This window comes from Oncorhynchus clarkii, chromosome 5 (assembly GCF_045791955.1).
Source record: "Oncorhynchus clarkii lewisi isolate Uvic-CL-2024 chromosome 5, UVic_Ocla_1.0, whole genome shotgun sequence".
Taxonomy (NCBI): domain Eukaryota; kingdom Metazoa; phylum Chordata; class Actinopteri; order Salmoniformes; family Salmonidae; genus Oncorhynchus; species Oncorhynchus clarkii.
This window is the reverse complement of record NC_092151.1, coordinates 73,010,665-73,038,229: the sequence shown is the minus strand read 5'-3', so window position 1 is coordinate 73,038,229 and position 27,565 is coordinate 73,010,665. Positions and strand designations below refer to the sequence as shown.

Below are 27,565 nucleotides of genomic sequence, written 5' to 3'. Positions count from 1 at the left end.
TTGTATATTTTCCCTATTATATGAACATCCTTTTCTGACTCAAATAAGATTCCCTCAAGGTTGCTCTGATGTGTAAAATATATTTAAAAAATAATAATAATATTTTGTGATATGTTCAAATACAGTTGAAGTCAGCAGTTTACATACACTTAGGTTGGAGTCATTAACTCGTTTTTCAACCACTCAAGTTTGTTAGGACATCTACTTTGTGCAAGACACAAGTAATTTTTCCAACAATTGTTTACAGACAGATTATTTCACTTATAATTCACTGTATCACAATTCCAGTGGGTCAGAAGTTTACATGCACTAAATTGACTGTGCCTTTAAACAGCTTGGAAAATTCCAGAAAATGGTGTCATGGCTTTAGAAGCTTCTGATAGGCTAAATTGACATCATTTGAGTCAATTGGAGGTGTACCTGTAGATGTATTTCAAGGCATACCTTCCAACTCAGTGCCTCTTTGCTTGACATCATGGGAAAATCAAAAGAAATCAGCCAAGACCTCAGAAAAAGAATTGTAGACCTCCACAAGTCTGGTTAATCCTTGGGAGCAATTTCCAAACGCCTGAAGGTACCATGTTAATCTGTACAAACAATAGTACGCAAGTATAAATCCCATGGGACCACGCAGCCGTCATACCACTCAGGAAGGAGATGCGTTCTGTCTCCTAGAGATGAACGTGCTTTTGTGCAAATCAATCCCAGAACAATAGCAAAGGACCTTGTGAAGATGCTGGAGGAAACCGGTACAAGTGTATCTATATCCACAGTAAAATGAGTCATATATCGACATAACCCGAAAGGCCACTCAGCAAGGAATAAGCCACTGCTCCAAAACCGCCATAAAAAGCGAGAATACGGTTTGCAACTGCACATGGGGACAAAGGTCATATGTTTTGGAGAAATGTCCTCTGGTCTGATGAAACAAAAATAGAACTGTTTGCCGATAATGACCATCGTTATGTTTGGAGGAAAAAGGGTGAGGCTTGCAAGCCGAAGAACACCATCCCAACCGTGAAGCATGGGGGTGGCAGCATCATGTTGTGGGGGTGCTTTGCTGCAGAAGGGACTGGTGCACTTCACAAAATAGATGGCATCATGAGGTAGGAAAATTATGTGGATATATTGAAGCAACATTTCAAGACATCAGTCAGGAAGTTAAAGCTTGGTCGCAAATGGGTCTTCCAAATGGACAATGACCCCAAGCATACTTCCAAAGTTGTGGCAAAATGGCCTAAGGACAACAAAGTCAAGGTATTGGAGTGGCCATCACAAAGCCCTGACCTCAATCCTATAGAAAATGTGTGGGCAGAACGGAAAAAGCGTGTGCGAGCAAGGAGGCCTACAAACCTGACTCAGTTACACCAGCTCTGTCAGGAGGAATGGGCCATAATTCACCCAACGTATTGTAGGAAGCTTGTGGAAGGCTACCCGAAACGTTTGACCCAAGTTAAACAATTTAAAGGCAATGCTACCAAATGAGTGTATGTAAACTTCTGGCCCACTTGGAATGTGATAAAATCATTCTCTCTACTTTTATTCAGACATTTCACATTCTTAAAATAAAGTGGTGATCCTAACTGACCTAAAACAGGGCATTTTTACTAGGATTAAATGTCAGGAATTGTGAAAAACTGAGTTTAAATGTATTTGGCTAAGGTGTATGTAAACTTCCCACTTCAACTGTACATGTTGAGTGCTTTTCCAGTAGCAGCTGGGTGATCTTACTGATGTCTGCCCTCTACCTCTCAGGTCGTCCACAGCCAGGTTGCTATGGGAGACCATGCTGGCCAGTAAGCAGAAGGAGGCTGTGATGGAGGTCCGCAGACAGCTGGTGGAGGCCGCCAGCAAGGAGAACCTGCCAATCAAGATGGGTCTGGGTAAGGAAGGGCCAGGACACATACACTGACTCAGTGTTGACACTCTGACTCGCTCTCTCGCAAATCCCACTGCCACAGAATACACAGACCCTGTCTGATCTAGGGCTAAATAATAACACAGGGACATTACTGCAATCAGTAAACACATCATTATATTATTTTGATATATAGTCAAACTCTCCGAATTAGAAAGGCATAGGAGAGATGAAAAGAGGGATGGGGAGAGAGAGGTTTTACAAAGAGCCACAGCGCCACCTATAGAGAGCTTCCTCTGTCTGTGTTTGCCCATGTGGCCACAGAGGAAATGGGAACCACATGTTGGCTCTCTGTCTCTCTCTCTCTCACACACACAGCTCTCAATAACTTTTGTTGTTTGTTAATGAAGCAAAAGAGCCCTAAGCAGAGGGTAAAAATACTATCAGATAGGCAGATATGTACACATCATCACACACATTTTGTACACTTAGACTCCTATTTGACTCGCATCGGTGTATGAATGCCATGAATCATATGTAGCATGTCTTGTGTACACACACACACACATTGGCTGACATGTATGTTAGCATGTGGCAGTTCTGTGCAATAGTAATCGAGGGGAGGTGATCTGGGAGGGGCTCTGTGGTCCCACTGCAATCACAGAGGTAACCCGGCTCTCTTAACTCTTAACAAGCCGGTTTGTCATATGTGCCGGGGGGGTCTCGTACACGCTACACACACATGCTGCTGAAATAGTCTGAGAGCAGCGCCATCCTTTCTAATCCCGGGGGGCTCGCTCTCTTTTGGGTTTATTTTGACAAACATACCTCCTCCAGATAAAGTGAGGGCGGTAGAGGGCGGGCGGTAGAGGGCGGGCGGTAGAGGGCGGGCGGTAGAGGGCGGGCGGTAGAGGGCGGGCGGTAGAGGGCGGGCGGTAGAGGGAGCGAGAGGGCGGGCGGTAGAGGGGGAGGTAGAGAGGGAGGCAGAGGGGGGGTAGTAGAGAGGCAGAGGGGGGGTAGTAGAGAGGTAGAGGGCGGGCGGTGGAGGGGGAGGCAGCGAGAGGGCGGGCGGTGGAGGGGGAGGCAGCGAGAGGGCGGGCGGTAGAGGGGGAGGCAGCGAGAGGGCGGGCGGTGGAGGGGGAGGCAGCGAGAGGGCGGGCGGTGGAGGGGGAGGCAGCGAGAGGGCGGGCGGTGGAGGGGGAGGCAGCGAGAGGGCGGGCGGTAGAGGGCGGGCGGTAGAGGGCGGGCGGTAGAGGGGGAGGCAGCGAGAGGGCGGGCGGTAGAGGGCGGGCGGCAGAGGGGGAGGCAGCGAGAGGGCGGGCGGTAGAGGGCGGGCGGCAGAGGGGGAGGCAGCGAGAGGGCGGGCGGCAAAGGGGGAGGCAGCGAGAGGGCGGGCGGCAGAGGGGGAGGCAGCGAGAGGGCGGGCGGCAGAGGGGGAGGCAGCGAGAGGGCGGGCGGCAGAGGGGGAGGCAGCGAGAGGGCGGGCGGCAGAGGGGGAGGCAGTAGAGAGAGAGGTAGGGGGGGTAGTAGAGCGAGAGAGTAGAGAGAAAGAGAGAGAGAGAGAGAGAGAGAGAGAGAGGGGGGGTAGTAGAGGGGGGTAGTAGAGAGAGAGAGAGAGAGAGTGGGGTAGTAGAGAGAGAGGCAGAGAGAGAGAGGCAGTAGAGGGTGAGAGAGAGAGAGTAGAGGGTGAGAGAGAGAGAGGGGATAGTAGAGGGGGGTAGTAGAGAGAGAGGCAGAGAGAGAGAGGCAGAGAGAGAGAGGCAGAGAGAGAGAGGCAGAGAGAGAGAGGCAGAGAGAGAGAGGCAGAGAGAGAGAGGCAGAGAGAGAGAGGCAGAGAGAGAGAGGCAGAGAGAGAGAGGCAGAGAGAGAGAGGCAGAGAGAGAGGCAGAGAGAGAGAGAGAGAGGCAGAGAGAGAGGCAGAGAGAGAGGCAGAGAGAGAGAGAGAGAGAGAGGCAGAGAGAGAGAGAGGCAGAGAGAGAGAGAGGCAGAGAGAGAGAGAGGCAGAGAGAGAGAGAGGCAGAGAGAGAGAGAGGCAGAGAGAGAGAGAGGCAGAGAGAGAGGCAGAGAGAGAGAGAGAGAGAGAGAGAGAGAGGCAGCAGCGAGGGTGGGGTAGTAGTAGTAGCAGCAGCGAGGGTGGGGTAGTAGCAGAGAGAGTGGGGGTGTAGTAGAGGGAGAGAGAGGGTGGGGGTTCCTGTCCCACCCCCACACTGTTCCCATCACTTCCAACAGCACTGTGGGACACCACATTCTGCTATAATGCCTGTGGGGTCACATGACAAGGGAGGAAACAGAGCTGTAAGTTAGACAGACTACACGCATGTAGTAGTATTCATACCAACGTTATAGACTAACGCTCACACACACCTAGTACTATTCACAGCATCTACTTCCACTGTAGCATTGTTTACATACATTCTGTGTACATTCCTGCACGTTGTATGACATGTACTGTATGTATATATCACAAGCACATATAGTCTCTGGATCCAAGTTGGCTTCACTTCACCTCGCAGGAGGATCGCACTGTCCAGAGAAACGATTAATCTCTGATGTTGCTGAGCGTGTTCAGAGACAACGAGACACATTCTCACAACAGAATAGGCTTGTGAAACCGTCTGTGTCAGTCTGAGGGCGTTCAATGTTGTTTTTGGATGTTTGTACAGCTTTGGTTTCAGTATGTGTGTTTATGTATGTGTGTGTATTTGTGTTTGACTGTGTGTGGAGATCTGTGTTTGTGTGGGGGTGTTTGTGTGCCTTTGATTGTGTGTGTGCTTTATATTTTATGTGTGTGCGTGGATGCATATGTATGTATGTATGTATGTATGTATGTATGTATGTATGTATGTGTATATACAGTGGGGTAAAAAAGTATTTAGTCAGCCACCAATTGTGCAAGTTCTCCCACTTAAAAAGATGAGAGGCCTGTAATTTTCATCATAGGTACACTTCAACTATGAAAGACAAAATTTGAAAAAAAATCCAGAAAATCACATTGTAGGATTTTTAATGAATTTATTTGCAAATGATGGTGGAAAATAAGTATTTGGTCACCTACAAACAAGCAAGATGTCTGGCTCTCACAGACCTGTAACTTCTTCTTTAACCTCTTGGAACTCCCCATACCGGATCCGGTATCAGGAATACAGACTCAAGCTCATTACCATAACGCAACGTTAACTATTCATGAAAATCGCAAATGAAATGAAATAAATATGCCATCTCGCAAGCTTAGCCTTTTGTAAACAAAACTGTCATCTCAGATTTTCAAAATATGCTTCTCAACCATAGGAAAACAATAATTTGTGTAACAGTAGCTAGCAAACAAAGGATTTAGCGTTAGCATTAGCGTTAGCATCCAGCACGCAACATTTCAACAAAAACATAAAAGCCTTCAAATAAAATCATTTACCTTTGAAGAACTTCTGATGTTTTCAATGAGGATACTCTCAGTTGGATAGCAGATGCTCAGTTTTTCCAAAAAGATTCTTTGTGTATTAGAAATAGCTCCGTTTTATACATCACATTTGGCTACCAAAAAAAACCCGAAAATTCAGTCCTCAAAACGCGAACTTTTTTCCAAATTAACTCCATAATATCGACTGAAAACATGGCAAACGCTGTTTAGAATCAATCATCAAGGTGTTTTTCACATATCTCTTCATTGATACATCGTTCTTGGACACATGCTTTCTCCCCTGAATCAAATGGTAAAGTGGAAGCAGCTGGCAATTGCGCACCGAATTCGACGCAGGACACCAGGCGGACACTTGGAAAATGTAGTCTCTTATGGTCAATCTTCCAATGATATGCCTACAAATACGTCACAATGCTGCTAAGACCTTGGGCGAACGACAGAAAGTGTAGGCTCATTCCTTGCGCAATCACAGCCATATAAGGAGACAATGGAAAACAGAGCTTCAGAAATTCTGCTAATTCCTGGGTGATGCATCATCTTGGTTTCGCCTGTAGAATGAGTTCTGGGGTACTTACAGACAAAATCTTTGCAGATTCTGAAACTTCAGAGTGTTTTCTTTCCAAAACGGTCAAGAATATGCATAGTCGAGCATCTTTTCGTGACAAAATATCGCGCTTAAAACGGGAACGTTTTTTATCCAAAAATGAAATAGCGCCCCCAGAGATCCAACAGGTTAAGAGGCTCCTCTGTCCTCCACATTACCTGTATTAATGGCACCTGTCTGAACTTGTTATCAGTATAAAAGACACCTGTCCACAACCTCAAACAGTCACACTCCAAATGCCACTATGGCCAAGACCAAAGAGCTGTCAAAGGAATCTGCAATAGGTAAGCAGCTTGGTTTGAAGAAATCAACTATGGGAGCAATTATTAGGAAATGGAAGACATACAAGACCACTGATAATCTCTCTCGATCTGGGGCTCCACGCAAGATCTCACCCCGTGGGGTCAAAATGATCACAAGAACGGTGAGCAAAAATCCCAGAACCACACGGGGGGACCTAGTGAATGACCTGCAGAGAGCTGGGACCAAAGTAACAAAGCCTACCATCAGTAACACACTATGCCGCCAGGGACTCAAATCCTGCAGTGCCAGACGTGTCCCCCTGCTTAAGCCAGTACATGTCCAGGCCAGTCTGAAGTTTGAATGATCCAGAAGAAGATTGGGAGAATGTCATATGGTCAGATGAAACCAAAATATAACTTTTTGGTAAAAACTCAACTCGTTGTGTTTGGAGAACACCATACCTGCTGTGAAGCATGGGGGTGGAAACATCGTGCTTTGGGGCTGTTTTTCTGCAAAGGGACCAGGACGACTGATCCGTGTAAAGGAAAGAATGAATGGGGCCATGTATCGTGAGATTTTGAGTGAAAACCTCCTTCCATCAGCAAGGGCATTGAAGATGAAACGTGGCTGGGCCTTTCATCATGACAATGATCCCTAACACACCACCCGGGCAACGAAGGAGTGGCTTCGTAAGAAGCATTTCAAGGTCCTGGAGTGGCCTAGCCAGTCTCCAGATCTCAACCCCAAAGAAAATCTTTGGAGGGAGTTGAAAGTCCGTGTTGCCCAGCAACAGCCCCAAAACATCACTGCTCAAGAGGAGATCTGCATGGAGGAATGGGCCAAAATACCCGCAACAGTGTGAAGACTTACAGAAAACGTTTGACCTCTGTCATTGCCAACAAAGGGTATATAACAAAGTATTGAGAAACTTTTTGTTATTGACCAAATACTTATTTTCCACCATAATTTGCAAATAAATTCATAAAAAATCATACTATGTGATTTTCTGGATTTTTTTCTTCTCATTTTGTCTGTCATAGTTGAAGTGTACCTATGATGATAAATTACAGGCCTCTCATCTTTTTAAGTGGGAGAACTTGCACAATTGGTGGCTGACTAAATACTTTTTTGCCCCACTGTGTGTGATAGATAGATAGATAGATAGATAGATAGAGAGTGTGTGTTTTATATTGCAGTGGAAGAGAACAGTGTTGACAGGATCTGTACTGGCTCTGTAGCATATGGCCTAATTTGGGCAGTCTATTGTGGGATTTTTCACTTTGCAGAAACTGGAGACTATGGCAGATACTTGATTGTACACACATAAACACACACACACATTTGCAGCCAAACCAATGCATCCAGCAACAGTAATTTCCTGCTCTCCCAGCCAACAAGATCACACCCATGCCAAAGGAATCAAAACACACACATTCTCACATTCTAAAGAGGAGAAGAAGAGCTGGGCTACATATTCTCACATTCTAAAGAGGAGAAGAAGAGCCTGGCTACATATTCTCACATTCTAAAGAGGAGAAGAAGAGCCTGGCTACATATTCTCACATTCTAAAGAGGAGAAGAAGAGCCTGGCTACATATTCTCACATTCTAAAGAGGAGAAGAAGAGCCGGGCTACATATTCTCACATTCTAAAGAGGAGAAGAAGAGCCGGGCTACATATTCTCACATTCTAAAGAGGAGAAGAAGAGCCGGGCTACATAATCTCACATTCTAAAGAGGAGAAGAAGAGCCGGGCTACATATTCTCACATTCTAAAGAGGAGAAGAAGAGCCGGGCTACATATTCTCACATTCTAAAGAGAAGAAGAAGAGCCGGGCTACATATTCTCACATTCTAAAGAGGAGAAGAGCCGGGCTACATATTCTCACATTCTAAAGAGGAGAAGAAGAGCCGGGCTACATATTCTCACATTCTAAAGAGGAGAAGAAGAGCCGGGCTACATATTCTCACATTCTAAAGAGGAGAAGAGCCGGGCTACATATTCTCACATTCTAAAGAGGAGAAGAGCCGGGCTACATATTCTCACATTCTAAAGAGGAGAAGAAGAGCCGGGCTACATATTCTCACATTCTAAAGAGGAGAAGAAGAGCCGGGCTACATATTCTCACATTCTAAAGAGGAGAAGAAGAGCCGGGCTACATATTCTGTTTCTTTATGAACATGACACATGCTGTATGCAGCTGCACAGTCTGTCCCTTTCTCTCTTGCTGCTTCACTCATTTATACACACAGGTGCAGCGATGTGGCTGAGCGTGTTGTGTGTACTCTACTGTACAGTTTGGGAGTAGGCCCAGTGATGTGTCCATAAATAAACGCCCCAGGTCTTTCCCCTACTCTGCATGAATAAAATCCCCTGCTCCCTCCTCTGGTCCATGCAGCACCATGATGTACAAACCAGGACTGTGAGTGAGAATCACCACTGTTCAGCTTCATGCTCAAACAGACAGTACTTCTTAGTCCCTGAGTCACCCACATACTATCCAACTAAAAATGTAAGTCATCCCCCTGGTACAGTTTTCAGGTTAATAATGGTTGGCCCTTGGCTTCCTAGCATCGTTCAGGGGTTGAATGTTGGTTGATCCTGAAGCCTTTCATTCTTCTGAAGCCTTTCATTCTTCTCTCTATCATTTTCTCTTTCTTTCCTTAGCGTGTTCTCACACTTTACCCTTACCTCTGGGCTAGATGATGGTTGTCCCCCAGTATCTCCTTCTCTCAGGCCTGTTCTAGGGCTAAATTATGCTTGGCCCTGGCTGTGGTTCTCCTTCCCACTCATGGGCTGAGTTATTGTTGCTACATCAGGCTCGGTGATGCCTGTGTATCCTTCCAGGCTTTTTTACTGCCACGGCCGGGGCTGTTCACAATAGGGCTTTTCACTGTCTGGATATTCCTGGATCCGGGTCCATTCCTCAATTATCTTTTAATGTTGCAAAGGTTTCCTGATTTGCTTTTGAACACATATCTTCCATTCTGCCTGTTGGTGCCACACAGAGAGCACATACAGGTTGGTTTAGGGCGGTGAGAAGACCACATTATCCAACATGCTGAGTTTCTGCAGTTTTGCACACTGTGAACTTTACTCAGCATTAGACTTTGATTTCTGGGAATAGGAGTCCTTTGTTGTTAGGCTAACCCTGCCAGTCTAACCGTTCTTGATGAAAACTCAACACGTTTTATAATCCAGCGTTAATAACAAAGTTGTTCATTTGAAGTCGTTATGTCTGTACTTAACATGACTCCATACTTTATATTTTGTATTCTGGAACGTTGTGCCCCATTTTTCATTCCGCCTCTGTTTCTCCTCTATTCATGTGTTTGGCCCCGCTAAAAAAAACATTGGCAGTGTAATCCAACAGGAAATAGTCCCACATCTGTTCCTGGTTCTGAACATCAACATGAAGAAGTGGGGTTTATGGGGAGTTAATGTGTACCTCTCGCCCCCAGTCCTGGGGTCGCTCCGTCCCCCTGTCCGTCTCCCTCGCCTCTACCTCCAGGCTGCCCTCCTCACCCCCACCTCCCCCACTTCTTCATGTGTCTCTGTGAATCATCCTTAGAGGAGGGAGGGTCTTAAACAGTCTGAGGAACCCAGCTTCACTCTGCCAGCTCTGCAAATAATCAGAGACAACCTCTGACTAATACGTGTGAATCAATCTTAGACAGCCTCACAGGGACTCTTATCACTCTCTCACTCACTCACTCACTCACTCACTCACTCACTCACTCACTCACTCACTCACTCACTCACTCACTCACTCACTCACAGTACATACAGTGCCATGAAAAAGTCTTTGCCCCCTTTCTGATTTTCTCTAATTTAGCATGTTTCTGATACTGAATGTTATCAGATCTTCAACCAAAACCTAATATTAGATAAAGGGAACCTGAGTTTACAAATAACGCAAAAAAAGTTATACTTATTTATTTAATAAACTAAGTTATGCAACACCCAATGCCCTGTGTGAAAAAGTAATTGCACCCTTACACACAATAACTGGTTGTGCCACCTTTAGCTACATTGACTCCAATCAAACACTTCCTGTAGTTGTTGATCAGTCTCTCACGTCGCTGTGGAAGAATTCTGGTCCACTCTTCCATAAAGAGCTGCTGTAACAGCAACATGTGGGTTTTTTAAAGAATGAACTGCTTGTTTGAAGTCCTGCCACAACATCTCAATTGGGACTAGGTCTGGACATTGACTAAAACATTCCACAACTTCAGATTTGTTGCTTTTTAGCCATTTTCATGTAGACTTGAATGTGTGTTTTGGATCATTGTCTTGCTGCAAAGGGGGCAAATAATACTTCACACATTCTATCACACACTATGACTCATATAAAACATAGACCCTCACACTTCAACAATAACACTTGAAGATACAGATACAAACTTTCACAGAAATTACAGTTTGCCCAATACATGATTATGGCTGAGGTTCTCACAGCCATCTCCTCCAAGCTTCTCTTCTCTCTCCTCTGCCTGTGTAGTCTGGCTCTAGTATGGCAGACTAGTATGAGTATGCTAGTGTGTATGCACTGAACCATACAATACTATGTTATCGGTTGTATGATCGACTGGTTAATTAATTATTATTTCCTCATGTCGGTTTTGTCTCTCCCTCTCTCAGGCCGTGTGACCCCGGAGCAGCTGTGTTCCTACGTACAGCTGTTTAAGAGCAACTGGGGGGCTCTAGAGAGTCACTGTGGGGTAATACAGCTGGGCCTGGCCACCGCCCAGACCCTCCGTCACCCCACACTGCCCCGCTGGGACTCCTGCCTTGCTTTTGAGAGGCTCCTCCTGCAGGTATACTACACACACACACACACTCTGCCACCCCACTCTGCCCTGTTGGGACCCCTGACTGGGGGGGGTGAGGCAAGGTGACCACAACTTTGTTGGGATAAACTGTCTGTCAGAGAGAGAAAAACGCACTGTAACTCTCTACTGTGGTTTATAAACATAGCCAGTTGTGTTTGTAGGGAAAAAAACATGCAGTTCCTGTGTAAACTTCTGGGGGGAATAGCCTGCTTTCCAGTCAGTATTTAGAGTTGTTGGGGTGAACGGGAGAAAAGGAAGCAGTTTACCAGGATGGATTGGGGCGGATGTGCACGTCTGTCAGACCATGGCAGGGTCAGAGGTTATTGGAGAAGGGGACAGAGAGAAAGACTGAGGACAAGAGAGAGTAAACAGCTGAAGTGTCTCATCACACCTCTGACCAATAGCAGTGGTCTGCTGACAGTTTAGAATCTCTCTCACTCTGAGTGGAGACTGAGAGCGGTAAGGCGCCATGTTCTGGAGTCTTCTAATCAAACTAATACTACTCTATTCCCGAAGCCATTTCCTCCTCTTACCTCTGTTTTCATAGTCTCTTTATATTCCTGAAGCTGTAAAGCCAGCAGCAGGACAGCACAGTATTTAGGAACTTATTAAAGTAAATCACAGAAAAACAAAACTGGCCTGCGCCTGCCAGCGTCCCATGCCAAAGTGGAATTTGAAAACAACCTTGTAAATCTTGTTTCTTAGCTGAGCTCCTGGGAGGAAGATGCTTCGGCTTATTTGGTACCAGTATCCTTCGTACCATGTTAGTCCACATCAAGCCATATCACTCCGTTTGTTCTGTACCCTTCTGACCTCATTTGTTCTCACAGTCCACTCTGCCTTTCAGCTTCAGTATCATAGTAGTCAGCAGGCGTTTATGGAAGAAAGTGGAAAATGTGTCCTCAGGTAAAAATAGATACCAGGTAGGCCCAGTGATAACCATCTTATCTCAAGTGAGTATTGTTTTTGTTTGTGTATGTTTGGAACCCCATTCAAAACACATTCTTGGAAAATCAGCAGACCTGGGTTCAAATACCATTTCAAATATCTCAATGACTTTCACATACAGTACCAGTCAAAAGTGTGGACACACTTTCCAGGATTTCTTTATTTTTACTATTTTCTACATTGTAGAATAATAGTGAAGACATTGAAACTATGAAATAACACACATGGAATCACGTAGTAACCAAAAAAGTGTTAAACAAATCAAAATATATTTGAGATTCTTCAAGGTTCACCCTTTGCCTTGATGACAGCTTTGCACGCTCTTGGCATTATCTCAACCAGCTTCACCTGGAATGCTTTTCCAACAGTCCAACAGAGTAGGTGAACAGAGATCATCTGTTCACCTACTCTGCGTCTCACTAAGACACGACGGTTGGAACCAAAAATTTGGACTCATCAGACCAAAGAACAGTTTTCCACCGGTTGAATGCCCATTGCTCGTATTTCTTGGCCCAAGCAAGTCTCTTCTTCTTATTGGTGTCCTTTAGTAGGGGTTTCTTTGCAGCAATTCAACCATGAAGGCCTGATTCACGTAGTCTCCTCTGAACAGTTGTTGAGATGTCTGTTACTTGAACTCTGAAGCATTTATTTGGGCTGCAATTTCTGAAGCTGGTAACTCTAATGAACTTATCTTCTGCAGCAGAGGTAACTCTGGGTCTTCCTTTACTGTGGCGGTCCTCACGAGAGCCAGTTTCATCATAGTGCTTGATGGTTTTTGCGACTGCACTTGAAGAAACTTTCAAAGTTCTTGAAATGTTCCGCATTGACTGACTCATGTCTTAAAGTAATGATGGACTGTCGTTTCTCTTTACTTATTTGAGCTGTTCTTGCCATAGGGATATCTGTTTACCTCCCATACCTTGTCACAACACAACTGATTAGCTCAAACGCATTAAAGAAGGAAAGCAATTCCACAAAATAACTTTTAACAAGGCTCACCTGTTAATTAAAATGCATTCCATGTTACTACCTCATGAGGCTGGTTGAGAGAATGCCAAGAGTATGCAAACCTGTCAAGGCAAAGGGTTGCTAAATTGAAGAATCTCAAATATATATTTTGATTTGTTTAACACTTTTTTTTGTTTACTACATGATTATATATTTGTTATTTCATAGTTTTGATGTTTTCAATATTATTATACAATGTAGAATATTGTAAAAATAAAGAAAAACCCTGGGATGAGTAGGTGTGTCAACTTTTGACTGATACTGTATTTGCAGATTAAGTAGCTATAATAAAAATAAGAAGTAGTTGCATATTTTTATTTATTTGAAAATACACTTGGAAAGTATTTTGACAGTCTTTTCAAATACTATTTTCAATTACCTGGGTTAAATGTATGGGGGTGTATTTTTACAAATAATCATTCAAATACTCAAATCAAAGTACTTGTTCTGGTATGTGTATTTGAAAATATTCAAGTGCACAACAAAAGTATTTTAAATACCAAATACTAAAATGCACATGTTTTTTAACCCAGGTCTGGAAATCAGATCTCCCAATCAATCCTTGCAGCTTGACTCGTGACGTGAGAGTTGGTTTGCAATCAAAACGGACCTGTAATGTGAGCCCCAGTTTTATTGAGGTATTAAGTTAAATGAGTTTCTGTGTGCTCCTCTCCCTCTCTCTGTTGATTTCATCTCACCACAATGTTTGGGCTCTGGCTACAGTGTGGACACAGAGAAGGGTATTTACATTGGAAACTGCATGGCTGGATGAAATGGCTCTTTTCTCTGGCTGGTGTGGCAGTTACCCTGTTTACCCTGCCTGAGTGTGTGAGGGGAGCAGTTTGGCAAAGCTGGGCACACGGTGCTGATGGACACAGTCCCAGACTAAGGTGGTGGTGTAAGCTTAGTTAGGCCATGGGAACAGGCTGTAACCATGGTCCTGTGAGGTCAGGTCAGGCCTTACTGTGATAAGGTCGACACCTTTAACCTCTGCCCTCCCATTCACTCAGTGATTAACAGTGAAACAATATCTGACTACAAACCACCACACAGAATATTTACTACTATAAAACGCATGTTGGTATTTTTTATTTCACCTTTATTTAACCAGGTAGGCTAGTTGAGAACAAGTTCTCATTTGCAGCTGCGACCTGGCCAAGATAAAAGTAGTTCGACACATACAACAACACAGACTTACACATGGAATAAACAAACATAAGACGGTAGAAAAAGTCTATATACAGTGAGTGCAAATAAAGTAGGATAAGGGAGGTAAAGGCAATAAATAGGCCATGATGGCGAAGTAATTACAATATAGCAATTAAACACTATAATGGTAGATGTGCCCTATATATGTGTGTATGTGTGTGTGTGTGTGTGTGTGTGTGTGTGTGTGTATATATATATGTGTATATATGTATGTATGTGTGTGTGTATATATATATATGCAACGACTTATAGATGACCTGGAGCCAGTGGGTCTGGCGACGAATATGAAGCGAGGGCCAGCCGACGAGAGCATACAGGTCACAGTGGTGGGTAGTATGTGTGGCTTTGGTGACAACTGATGGCACTGTGATAGACTGCTTCCAATTTGTTGAGTAGAGTGTTGCAGGCTATTTTGTAAATGACATCCCGAAGTCGAGGATCGGTAGGATGGTCAGTTTTACGAGGGTATGTTTGGCAGCATGAGTGAAGGATGCTTTGTTGCGAAATAGGAAGCCAATTCTATATTTAATTTTGGATTGGAGATGCTTAATGTGAGTCTGGAAGGAGAGTTTACAGTCTAATCAGACACTTAGGTATTTGTAGTTGTCCACATATTCTAAGTCAGAACCGTCCAGAGTAGTGATGTTGGACAGGCGAGCAGGTGCAGGCAGTGATTGGTTGAAGAGCATGCATTTAGTTTTACTTGCATTTAAGAGCAGTTGGAGGCCATGGAAGGAGAGTTGTATGGCATTGAAGCTCGTCTGGAGGTTTGTTAACACAGTGTCCAAAGAAGGGCCAGAGGTATACAAAATGGTGTCGTTTGCGTGGAGGTGGATCAGATAATTCACCAGCAGCAAGAGTGACATCATTGATGTATACAGAGAAGAGTCGGCCCGAGAATTGAACCCTGTGGCACCCCCATAGAGACTGCCAGAGGTCCGGACAACAGGCCCTCCGGTTTGAAACACTGAACTCTATCAGAGAAGTAGTTGGTGAACCAGGCGAGTTCACCAGCTATTGCAGAACGCCACAGGATGTTTTTGTGCTGGTCAAGGGTAGTCAGGTCTGGAGAGAACCAAGGGCTATATCTTTTCCTGGTTCTACATTTTGAATTGGGCATGCTTTTATTTAAGATGGTGAAGAAGGCACTTTTAAAGAATACCCAGGCATCCTTTACTGACGGAATGAGGTCAATATCCTTCCAGGATACCCGGGCCAGGTTGTTTAGAAAGGCCTGCTCGCTGAAGTGTTTTAGGGAGCGTTTGGCAGTGATGAGGGGTGGTTGTTTGACCGCGGACCCATTAAGGATGCAGGCAATGAGGCAGTGATCGCTGAGATCTTGGTTGAAAACAGACAAGTTGGTTAGGAATATCTATGAGGGTGCTTACGGATTTGGGGTGGTACCTGGTGGGTTCATTGATAATTTATGTGAGATTGAGGGCATCAAGCTTAGATTGTAGGATGGCTGGGGTGTTAAGCATGTCCCAGTTTAGGTCACCTAGCAGCACTAGCTCTGAAGATAGATGGGGGGCAATCAATTCACATATGGTGTCCAGGGCAGAGGGTGGTCTATAGCAAGCGGCAACGGTGAGAGACTTGTTTCTGGAAAGGTGGATTTTTAAAAGTAGAAGCTCGAGTTGTATGTTTTCTCTCATGTTAGTTAGTTACAGCATATTGGAATGGTTAAAGGGTGAAATAGTTTTTATTTTTGTGATAAAGATGTGGGTGTAGTGAAAAAATTTAATTGTGTAGGCTGACCATGGTGGTTGGCCAGTGATCTAGCTAGATGTGATCAGTGTGATAGGTGGTGTTAGTTTAGGGTGTTTACAGTGTAATGAAGGGGTCAGTTCAGGTACAGTAATTACCTTGGAGTAGTGCTTTACCTCAAGGTTCGGGACACTGCCACCCTACCCACCAATGCTGCCCCTGCATCTGCCCCCTGCTATGTGTCATGCTGTGAACCCAGGGGCCCTGGAATGGAAAGAGTGTTGGTTTGAATGGGGCAGGTTTGGGACGTACCGAGCCCACTATCACAGGGCCTGTGTGCATCCGGGGACTAGTGCTAGACGGGTGGGGGAGCAGCAGGGAGAGCCTCAACAACCCCTTCCCAGACATCACACTAGCTACTTCTACACCAACGACCCAGACAGAGCTACTTCTACACCAACGACCCAGACAGAGCTACTTTCTACACCAACGACCCAGACAGCGCTACTTTCTACACCAACGACCCAGACAGCGCTACTTCTACACCAATGACCCAGACACAGAGCTACTTCTACACCAATGACCCAGACACAGAGCTACTTCCAAACCATACATGTACTGCATTCCTCCCATAGACAAGCTAGTGGCTGAGCCAGTTAGTGAGGGATACAATCTCTCTGAAAGACTGACTGTGTGATAAACTGAATGAGCAGGTCTAACTCATGGGGGAGTAGGACTACTTCATTGAATGCTGATATGAAAGGGATAGCGACAGTCAGTCAGTCATGGTGTCTGTTGTTCATTAAGAGTCAGTAGTAATAGGAGAACAGCGCTAACCTCTCCACCCAAGCCTGTTTCTCTAGCTCTGCTGAGATTAGCACGGCCTGCCTCTCATAACATTCAGCTGCCAGTTAATACTGGTCAGCAACGAGGCTTCTGCTCTATCCCCCTGTCGCTGGGTCACACATTACTAGAACAGCCAGACTCCATATCCCCATCTGATTGTCTGTGGGTTGTTATTTCTGTCTCTCTGACTCTGTTTACTTTGTTTGAATGCATGTTTCTATTTGTATGGCTTTTCTATTGTACTAATGTGCCATGAATGTAATGTATGCCTGTCTCTCTGTCAGACTGATTGTCTGACCGGGTATATGTTGTTCGTAGGTTATCTTAATGTATCTGTCTGTCTGAGGTATTGTTAACCTGCAGGCTGCAGCCTAGTGACCCACGCGTCTTGTCTGCCCCTTCTGCAAGACTCCTGACCTCTATCCCCTTAACCTTAACCCCTGACTTCTCCTGCACAAGCTCAAACATACAGCCACAATAGGCCCTGCAGTGTCAGAGGTTTGCAAAAAATGTACTTTACAAAAATGTATGTTTTTCTTTATGTACTGTATAGCCATATCTAGACATATAAATCAGAGAAAGTTAATAAGCAGAACAATATGCAGTCTATTCTGGTCAACACAATCAGTTTAATGTAACTTGTATTGAAATAGGAACAATTGCAATATTGGCCTGGTCCTCTCTGTACCTTGTCTCTTATCTGAGCTGCATGCCACAGACCGAGGGGCTTTAAGCCTGTAATTGTCTTTACCCCAGGGGTATGGAGCCTGTCCGCCAGCCAGCCGAGACATTCATTCCCTCTCTGGACTGTCTGCTACTGCTGCCCCCTGCCTACCCCCACAAGGCATCGTGACGTTGTAGGGGGCTGGAGACTGTAACAAATGAGTGTGAATGACTGTGTGATATGCTGGCCTGAGACATCCAGGAGTCCATCGGCTCTGACCCCTCAGACTCCCCACCGCTTTACAGCCTCATTTCTGAGCTGACCTGGACTGACCGTTCCCCCATCCATCCCCCAGACCCCCCCCCTCAGCCCCGGGGGAAGAGAGCGCCCGGTAAACCCGGTGGAGCAGCAGGGGGCTGGGAGTCCCTCTGTCTTTCTTGCGCTATGACAAGGACTCTCTGTCTTACTTCATTTACTCTGTCTGTACCCCTCTCGTAATCTCTTTTCCTCTCCATCTACCCTCCTAGCCTTTCTCTTTCATTGTTCAGCATGTCATGTTCTGCTCATACAGTGGGGCAAAAAAGTATTTAGTCAGCCACCAATTGTGCAAGTTCTCCCACTTAAAAAGATGAGAGGCCTGTGATTTTCATCATGGGTACACTTCAACTATGAAAGACAAAATGCGGGAAAAAAATCCAGAAAATCACATTGTAGGATTTTTTATGAATTTATTTGCAAATGGCTCAGCCATGAAAACCCATTTCATGAAGCTCCCGACAAACAATTATTGTGCTGATGTTGTTTCCAGAGGCAGTTTGGAACTCAGTAGTGAGCTTTGCAACTGAGGACAGACAAAAAAAAAAATGCGTTCCAGCACTCACCGGTCTCGTACTGTGAGCTTGTGTGGCCTACCACTTCGCGGCTGAGCCGTTGTTGCTCCTAAGACATTTCCACTTCACAAGTGGGTAGAAATTTGACGAACTTAGAAAGGTGGTATCCTATGACTGTGCCACGTTGAAAGTCACTGAGCTCTTCAGTGAGGCCATTCTACTGCCAATGCTTGTCTATGGAGATTGCATGGCTGTGTGCTCGATTTGATACACCTGTCAGCAACAGCCGTGGCTGAAATAGCTGAATCCGTTAATTTCAAATTGTGTCCACATACCTATGTACAGTTGATGTCGGAAGTTTACATACACCTTAGCCAAATACATTTAAACTCAGTTTTTCACAATTCCTAAATAATTCCCTGTCTTAGGTCAGTTAGGATGACCACTTTATTATAAGAATGTGAAATGTCAGAATAATAGTAGAGAAAATGATTTATTTCAGCTTTTATTTCTTTCATCACATTCCCAGTGGGTCAGAAGTTTACATACACTCAATTAGTATTTGGTAGCATTGCCTTTAAATTGTTTAACTTGGCTCAAATGTTTCGGGTAGCCTTCCACAAGCTTCCCACAATAAGTTGGGTGAATTTTGGCCCATTCCTCCTGACAGAGCTGGTGTAACTGAGTCAGGTTTGTAGGCCTCCTTGCTCACACATGCCTTTTCAGTTCTGCCCACACATTTTCTATGGGATTGAGGTCAGGGCTTTGTGATGACCACTCCAATACCTTGACTTTGTTGTCCTTAAGCCATTTTGCCACAACTTTGGAAGTATGCTTGGGGTCATTGTCCATTTGGAAGACCCATTTGCGACCAAGCTTTAACTTCCTGACTGATGTCTTGAAATGTTGCTTCAATATATCCACATAATTTTCCTACCTCGTGATGCCATCTATTTTGTGAAATGTACCAGTCCCTCCTGCAGCAAAGCACCCCCACAACATGATGCTGCCACCCCCGTGCTTCACGGTTGGGATGGTGTTCTTCGGCTTGCAAGACTCCCCCTTTTTCCTTCAAACATAACGATGATCTTTATGGCCAAACAGTTCTATTTTTGTTTCATCAGACCAGAGGACATTTCTCCAAAAAGTATGATCTTTGTCCCCATGTGCAGTTGCAAACCATATTCTGGCTTTTTTGTGCCATTTTTGGAGCAGTGGCTTCTTCTACCATTTTTTTCTGAGGTCTTGGATGATTTATTTTGATTTTCCCATGATGTCAAGTAAAGAGGCACTGAGTTTGAAGGTAGGCCTTGAAATACATCCACAGGTACACCTCCAATTCACTCAAATTATGTCAATTAGAAGCTTCTAAAGCCATGACATTATTTTCTGGAATTTGCTGTTTAAAGGCACAGTCAACTGATTGCATGTAAACTTCTGACCCACTGGAATTGTGATAAAGTCAATTATAAGTGAACTAATCTGTAAACAATTGTTGGAAAATTAATTTGTCATGCACAAAGTTGATGTCCTAACCAACTTGCCAAAACTCTAATTTGTTAACAAGAAATGTGTGGAGTGGTTGAACATTTTTTTTTTTAAAGTGTATGGTAACTTCAGACTTCAACTGTAGGTGATGTTGTCTTCTGTGTAGCCTTATGTTGTTTGGTCTTCCCCTCTGTGTGTTTGGGGTTGAGACTGTGATTTTCCATGGGAGATGGTTGCTGTGCGGTAGGGACCAGGGTCTCACGGTCCTCAATAGATCCTCTCCTGGTGAATCAAGTCAGTGTGGTCTGCTGACTGGTCCCCCTGGCGTATGGCTCTTCTGAGCACTCTCCGCTGCAGCTGGAGACTACAGACTGGGGAAAATCCCCACAGTCCGTTCTTTCATCCCTTCAATCTAATGAGGAGGGTTCTGGAAAGACTGGCGGGCCGTTGGAGAACGAGTCCTAACAGTGACCTAGTGTACCAGACGGACCCTGTAGTTACACAGTCAGCTGGAACCCTCTCCTCATCCTGCTGACTCTACACCTCATCTACCTTTCAGTTCATTTGTCTATTAGTTTGGATTATCTATTCCCCTGCTTATACAGATTATGGCGTAGTTACGATTTATTGTAGATGCACTAAGTAGGTATCTGTATTGGCCTGATATCCTTACACCTTCTTGTTCCTCTGAACACTGTGTTTGAATGGGTCTATGTGCGTGCTCTCAGGCTGTAACAGTGGCTGTGCTTCCTGCCGTGTCCCATGACATCAGGGCCTTCCATTTCATGTCAGCAAGCCATGACATTCACCATCTCAGATTGTTCTGAAATGGTTTCTGTAGTTAGAAACGGATAGGATAAAAATTTCTTCAACATTATTTTGTTAAGTCAATTTGAACTCTCACAAATCAAGCTAATTGATTGCACCCAAATAAATATATAGAATTCATATGATATTCATTTATGAATGAAGCTGCGGCTTGGAGTATTGTTTACTCATACTATGTATTAGCCATTTGAAATATCTTGTATTTTACCCCATAAATTAGTATGAAAGTACCAAGGGCCTCATTTGTCAATATTGCGTTGAAATTATTCTGACATGCTACTTACGAGCAGAATTTAGAGTGTTCTTATGCCTAGAAAAGTGTGATTTATCAAACAATCCTACGAGCATCATATGCACACCGGTAGGAGATCACCATTAATAATTCTCAGCCGCAGTGCTCGTGCACGACCTTGGCTATTTGCATTTTGAAACAACCCTAATTCACCAAATATGGTCAAAATCATCCCTTTAAAGTCAGCGGGGAATGCCATATCATGAAATACAACAACGCAACCAAAAAAGGTTGAGTACAACCAAAATGTTTTATTTGGCTAGCTCAGTTGTGGCTTGACCATTAACAATAAAAACATAGCTACAAAGAGGACTATTAGGACCATTCAAGTTGCTTTAACAATGGCAAATATACTTCAAATGAGTAGGCAACACTCACCAATAAGCCATACATCTGTAACAGCTCCCTCTGGTAGAGATATAGACCAACATTGCTGTTCTGCAGAATGAAAAGCCATGCGTTTCACCTGGCCACCTTGCCCCCACCTTCTTTTGCGTATCACAACTCCTATCACCTATACATTAAGAGCATGGAAACCTTTTCTGTTCACATAGTTGAACTCGTTATTTGGATTTGCTTTTATTGCGATGTGGGTGCTGCCTATTGCTTTGTTCGTATTTGGGAACCCACTGATGGCAAAGAAATCCCTCTTGACTTCAACCACTAGTGCAATGATATATTGAAATTGGATGTAACTGCTTGTTTTGCTGATGATTGCATCCAAAACATCAGCTCATCGAGGGCTGTGAGATGCCTATCGGCAAGCTCCCAATGAATAGTGCCCATTGCCAAAAACCTAAGGGTGGATAGCACTTGGATGTGCACCGGAATGGTATGTGTTTGCCTTTCTAAAGTAGGTCTTAATCCTCGTAGAAATCCATAAGATTGGTTTTGGAAAACGATAATAGATGAGCCAATCTGTACTTTCTGCAAAAAGTCCCACCTGTCTCTAAAAATGTGCTTTATGTGAAATGCAGTGTGTGCCAAATCTTCCAACCGGGCAAGATCAGCCTCTCATTCAATTTCCCATTATCTCAGTCTTTTATAGTATTTCAACAATGGTTTCACTTTCACATGTACCTCTAATTTAATAAATTTCTGTACTTTAACTGGATTATTACCTTAACAAATGCACTGATGTGGTCAAATTATACGATATAACCTGTCAAGATATGTTGCATGATTTCACAATCGAGATGCAATGAAATATATATATATTTGTAATTATTATTCTCACAAATTCAACATATATACTGAACAGAAATATAAAAGCAACATTCAACAATTTTACTGAGTAAAACTTTGGTGGCCTTTTATTGTCCCGATCATAAGGTGCACCTGTATAATGACCATGCTGTTTAATCAGCTTCTTGATATGCCACACATGTCAGATGGATGGATTATCTTGGCAAAGGAGAAATGCTCACTAAAAGGGATGTAAACAAATGTGTGCACAAAATTTGAGAGAAATAAGCTTTTTGTGGGTATGAAACATTTCTGGGATCTTTTATTTCAGCTCATGACCAACACTTTACATGTTGCGTTCATATTTTTGTAAAGTATATTTTCCCCATTCACTAGACTTCTTATGACAAACAGTTCCCTTATTCCACCACTTGGCACTGTGTGTACGCATGGTCTTGGCTGTCTGTAAATTTACATACACTCTCAGGCAAACGTTCATATTGATAAATCTCACACTTTGCGTGGAAATGATTCCATGCTGTGTTCTGCCTACGCACAAATCAGGTTTTGCCCACTAGATGCTGCTGTTACTGCCACACCCTTGTATCCATTTTGCTGGTCTCTTGGGTTTATTAAATGGATCACAAACATGTTTTTGCAACTTTGGGCAGTTAACCAAAAGCTTTTGCTCGTGATGAAAAGGGTGTGGCTTTAACAGCAGGGACACCGGTGTCAGAGGAAGGCCCAAAAAAAGTCTCCAGTCACCCAAGGCAAGCGTTACCGGAGCGCCAAGTCTCGGTTCAAAAGTCTCCTTAACTTGTTGACGCTACCCATCCTGGTAGGGGGATAATTGTCATCAGCAACCGCTGAATAGCATAGCACCACAGTCAAATAATATTAAAAAAATGTCATATTCATGAAATCACAAGTGCAATATAGGAAAACACAGTTTAGCCTTTTGTTAATCCACCTGTCGTCTCAGATTTAGAAATTATGCTTTACAGCGAAAGCAATCCAAGCGTTTGTGTAAGTTTATCGATAGCACAGCATCATGTACACTAAGCATTAAGTAGCTAGGTCACGAAAATCAGAAAAGCAATCAAAAAAATCATTTACCTTTGATGGTCTTCGGATGTTTTCACTCACGAGACTCTGTTACACAGCAAATGTTCCTTTTGTTCCATAAAGATTATTTTTATACCCAAAATACCGACATTTGTTTGTCACGTTATGTTCAGAAATCCACAGGAAAGAGTGGTCACGACAACGCAAAGTATATTCCAAATATTATCCATAATGTCCACAGAAACATGTCAAACGTTTTTTATAATCAAGCCTCATGTTGTTTTTAAAATATAAATTCGATAATATATCAACCGAGTGTGTAGGTTTTTCAATAACAGCAGGAGAAACAATGGCGGCTTTACTCAGTTGCGCAAAACTCACTCTGAGAGCCCCCACTTATCCATTTACACAATGTGATCCTTCATGCTCATTTTTCAAAATAAAAGCCTTAAACTGTCTAAAGACTGACACCTTAGGGAAGGCATAGAAAAAATAATCTAGTTGATATCCCTTTAAATGGAGGATAGGCATGCATAGGAACAGGGAGGCTTCAAAATAAGAGGCACTTCCTGATTGGATTTTCCTCAGGCTTTCGCCTGCAATATCAGTTCTGTTATACTCACAGACAATATTTTTAGAGTTTTAGAAACTTTAGAGTGTTTTTTATCCTAATCCTGACAATTTTATGCATATTCTGGTTTTTACACTGCTGCTACTCGCTGTTTTATAATCTATGTATAGTCACTTTACCCCAACTCACATGTACGAATTACCTCGACTAACGTGTACTGCCACACGTTGACCGGGTACCTGTACCCCCTGTTTGTAGCCTAATTATTATTATTTTGTTTTCATTTTTTACTTTTGTTTATTTAGTAAATATTTTCTTAACTCTATTTTCTTAAAACTGCAGTGTTGGATAAGGGCTTGTAAGTAAGCATTTCGCGGTAACCTGTTGTATTTGGTGCATGTGACAAATAAAATTTGATTTGAACTAGTGGGCAAAACCTGGTACTTTCACACTCATTTATGGGGCAAATGTAAGTGACTTCAATGGTAAATTTTTCTGAACAGGGGAAAAAGAAACATCACCAAATTCACTGAGTATACATAGTATGAATAAAGAATACTCCAAGTCACAGCTTCAAACTACTTGTCAAACATGGAGAACTGATACCGCATACTGGACTTTGTTTGTGGGCTTGGTTTGGGGAGGTTCGTGAATGGCTTTTGACCATTTATTTGGATTCCCCACGTCTTAATCATTGTTGAGATGTTTGGTCGAAATCGGATGCTGGGTACTTTATTTATTTATTAAATATTTTATGAATCCTATAAATTGAAATGGCCAATTTGAGTAAAAATAATATTTCAACAAAATAATGTTTCAGGAATGCTCATCTTATCTGTTTCTAACTACAGAAACGATTTCAGAATGGGAGATGGTGGGTATCAAACCTCTTTCTTGTGCTTTCTGTGGTGGAACGACTCTGCTCAGCCTTCTGCCAGCTCCACCTCAGCAGAGAATAGCTATCAGCTCATTTTTCACTCACTACCTGCTGAGCACAGGCCAGCAGAGAACACATGCCAGAGGGGTTGTGTGTGTGTGTGTGTCCGTCCGTCCATCCTCTGCGGAGGATCATGAGAGTAGATTGAAGTTTTCATGGTGATTGAACAACCGAGGATAAAGGGCGTATCTGATTGAAGAGTTAAGCATGAGAGAATTAATCCATTTTAGGGGCTATAATGGATGATTAGGCTGTAGAGGGTTAACCCCAGCATGTCCATGCTGTACAGATGGAAACCTGACTGACTGGAATGTGTGAGTGTGATGATGAATGACCCGTCTGTGTGGGTGGACAGTGGACTTTTCAGTCCCTTATGGGATGGATGCTCAGTGTTGATCTGGACACCACGGATAGGGCCCTGTTGGCCTATAGGTTCCTGGGCAGTCTGAATTGGCAGACAGCAGACTGGTAGCACCCTCTACTGCCCACAGTTCCCTGGATGGAGCACAGACTCCTTCTTTGTCGACACAGGGGTGAATGGAATGGTAAAACACTGTCATTTTACACAGCTAAGACCCCTGGGCCACTCCAGTCCTGCCCCAATCCCCCTGTCACCCCCTCTTCCCCACCCCAGTGCTTAGTGCTTACTCATGCCCACCCTGCACACCGCCCTCTCTCGCTCCAGGGATACTCAACCAAGTGGAACTGGACTTCCTGTGACCCCAATCTCCATGGTAACGGTCAGAGACAGAATCCTTCCACCCTTATACCCTGCCATTAATTACCAACAATTCCCAGGTGGTCTGATGCAATGTTAGCCCGTGAAACCCAACAAAATAGATCCAGGTGAAGTTTAGTATGATAGGTTTGGCGTTTATCGGTCTGTAGCAGGGTGATGTTATGTGTTGCACTCGTCACACAGGTGAATCACCTCTGGCAGGGTTTAGGAAACAATATACTCTTGTTAGCCATAACCTGAGCCCACTCTTTGACCTTTCTGTTCTTCTACAATGTCTTATTGAAAGGAACCGTGTGATCCTTGTCAACCATGTCTCAGATGAACTTTGCCCTGAGAAGAGATATGTTATTTTCTGTCAGATTGAGTCATGGCAAAAGACCCATGCTATCGCAATGGGATGTAATGCTATTCTCTCAGCATCTAGGAGTCCTGAGCGCCGGTTGGTTGGCAGAGAGGACCATGTTTGATTTGAGCGACCGCTGTATCCAGAACTCCAGTCCTGTCCAACGTCATGTGTTTATATGTTTTGACAACGTTGGATTTATCTGTTTTTTAACTCAGCATTATTTCAACTGAAGCTGGTCTTTGCATTTGTAAGGAAATATGTGGATGAAAGAAATGCCTGCTGCCTTTTCTATTTGACGGGGGGGAGTGGTTCACTTTTGTTGTTTTTGGAATCAATGGCTATGAAATGAAACTCTTCTGTGGAGAGCTTTCTGGGGGCAGCCCCCCTGCTACCTTCCTACCCCCTCAGTGTGATTGACAGATGGACATAGAGAGGGGGAGATGTCTGCTAGGGTCTGGAAATGCTTAAATATCCTTCTATCCCTCCCTCCTATATCTCTCTTCATCCCCAATTTGTTTCAATAGGCTACCTCCTTTCTCCCTCCCACTCTGCGCCTCCTCTCAAACGTTAGTTTGGCCGGAGTGATGTAGATGGGTAGCCAGGCAAAAGGGATGAACCTCTGAGAGCTGTGTGATTGACAGCTGGCTGACACATCATCCAACATACACTGATCCTTCCAGACACACACGTACTCACACCCATTTCCCTAAAATTACACCAGCGCTAAGACTGAGTGTGTGTACATATTTTTGTGTTTGAGATACACTCTTTCTTTCTTTTTTTTATTTTATAGCCTGATTGGTGTCATGTGGTGGTTGGTAGATATGGGTCCCCTCATTGTATTCCAGAGGGATGAATCTGGTCCTGCTGTGTAAATGAAGACCATATAACCACATACTGTCAGATCTCCTCTTTCTGTGAAGGATCAGTACTAACTCCAGACCCAGACCAGAGTTTCCTTCAGCAGTAAATATCTCTCTATGGTCATAACCAAGGCAGTCATCTGAATGTTAAAAAGGTCTGAGAACAATGGTCAAAGCACTGGACATGTTAATCGCTAACACATGTAAAACCCTAAAGCATTGTTAGTTAGAATGTATGATGCTTTTCATGACTATTTAGCAATGATAACACAAGGTACGGTTGGAGTATAGGTAGAGCTCTGAGCATGGTTATAATGCTGAACATGGTTGAAGATACTGTCAAACTGAGTGAGTTTTTCCATCGCCTGCCCTGATGGTTTGCATTGTAAAAGCAAACTACGCCATACTTTATACAACTGGAAAAATACACTCGGAAACACATGTAGGCAAAACCTCACTTGTTTCTCCATGTTTCCCCCTCTAGCTTTCATCTGTGGAGAACTCAAATGCCTCGTCTCTCCCTCTGCCTATTGTTCTGACTAGATGGACACGTGTGGGCCTGTTTGTACCATGAAAATGGCAAAAGGAATGAAAGTAACCCAAAACGAGCCCCGACGCCAAACCGCTAATTATGAGTGGGTTTGGTTAGAGTGGATGAGAGGGGGCTAAGGAGGGGGAGTGGGGTGGCTCATACGCCTGCCATATTATCTTTCGCTCTGTCTCTGCCCCTCTCTTTCTGCCTCTCTCTCTGTCTCTCTCTTAGTGACAGGGTTCAGTGTGATACTAAAGGTGAGTCAGGGGCAACATCACATTAGTTGTGATTTGATAATGGAGCTGGTGATGGTATTAGGGGGTAAATGGGCCTAAGAGCTGTTTTACAACAGAAACCAGTTACGTTCTTCATGCACTTACGAGGTCATTACAGACACAGGGCTATTACAGAGAAACAGTCATGGTCCATATTCTCTCTTTCAATTTAATTTAAGGGCTTTATTGGTATGGGAAACATATGTTTACATTGCCAAAGCAAGTGAAATACATTGCCAAAGCAAGTGAAATAGATAATATATATCTCTTACACACACAT

The 27,565-nt window shown here is 43.8% G+C and overlaps 1 protein-coding gene across 1 annotated transcript in view; it reads left to right on the top strand.

The window, feature by feature from the left end:
- Window positions 1–27,565, top strand: part of LOC139409362 (sec1 family domain-containing protein 2-like) — a 170,277-nt gene that overhangs the window by 26,538 nt on the left and 116,174 nt on the right. Inside the window, exons 3-4 of the mRNA XM_071154401.1 lie at window positions 1,756–1,883; window positions 10,762–10,937. Of these exons, the coding sequence (XP_071010502.1) occupies window positions 1,756–1,883; window positions 10,762–10,937 (304 nt within the window). The remainder of the gene's footprint in view (window positions 1–1,755; window positions 1,884–10,761; window positions 10,938–27,565) is intronic.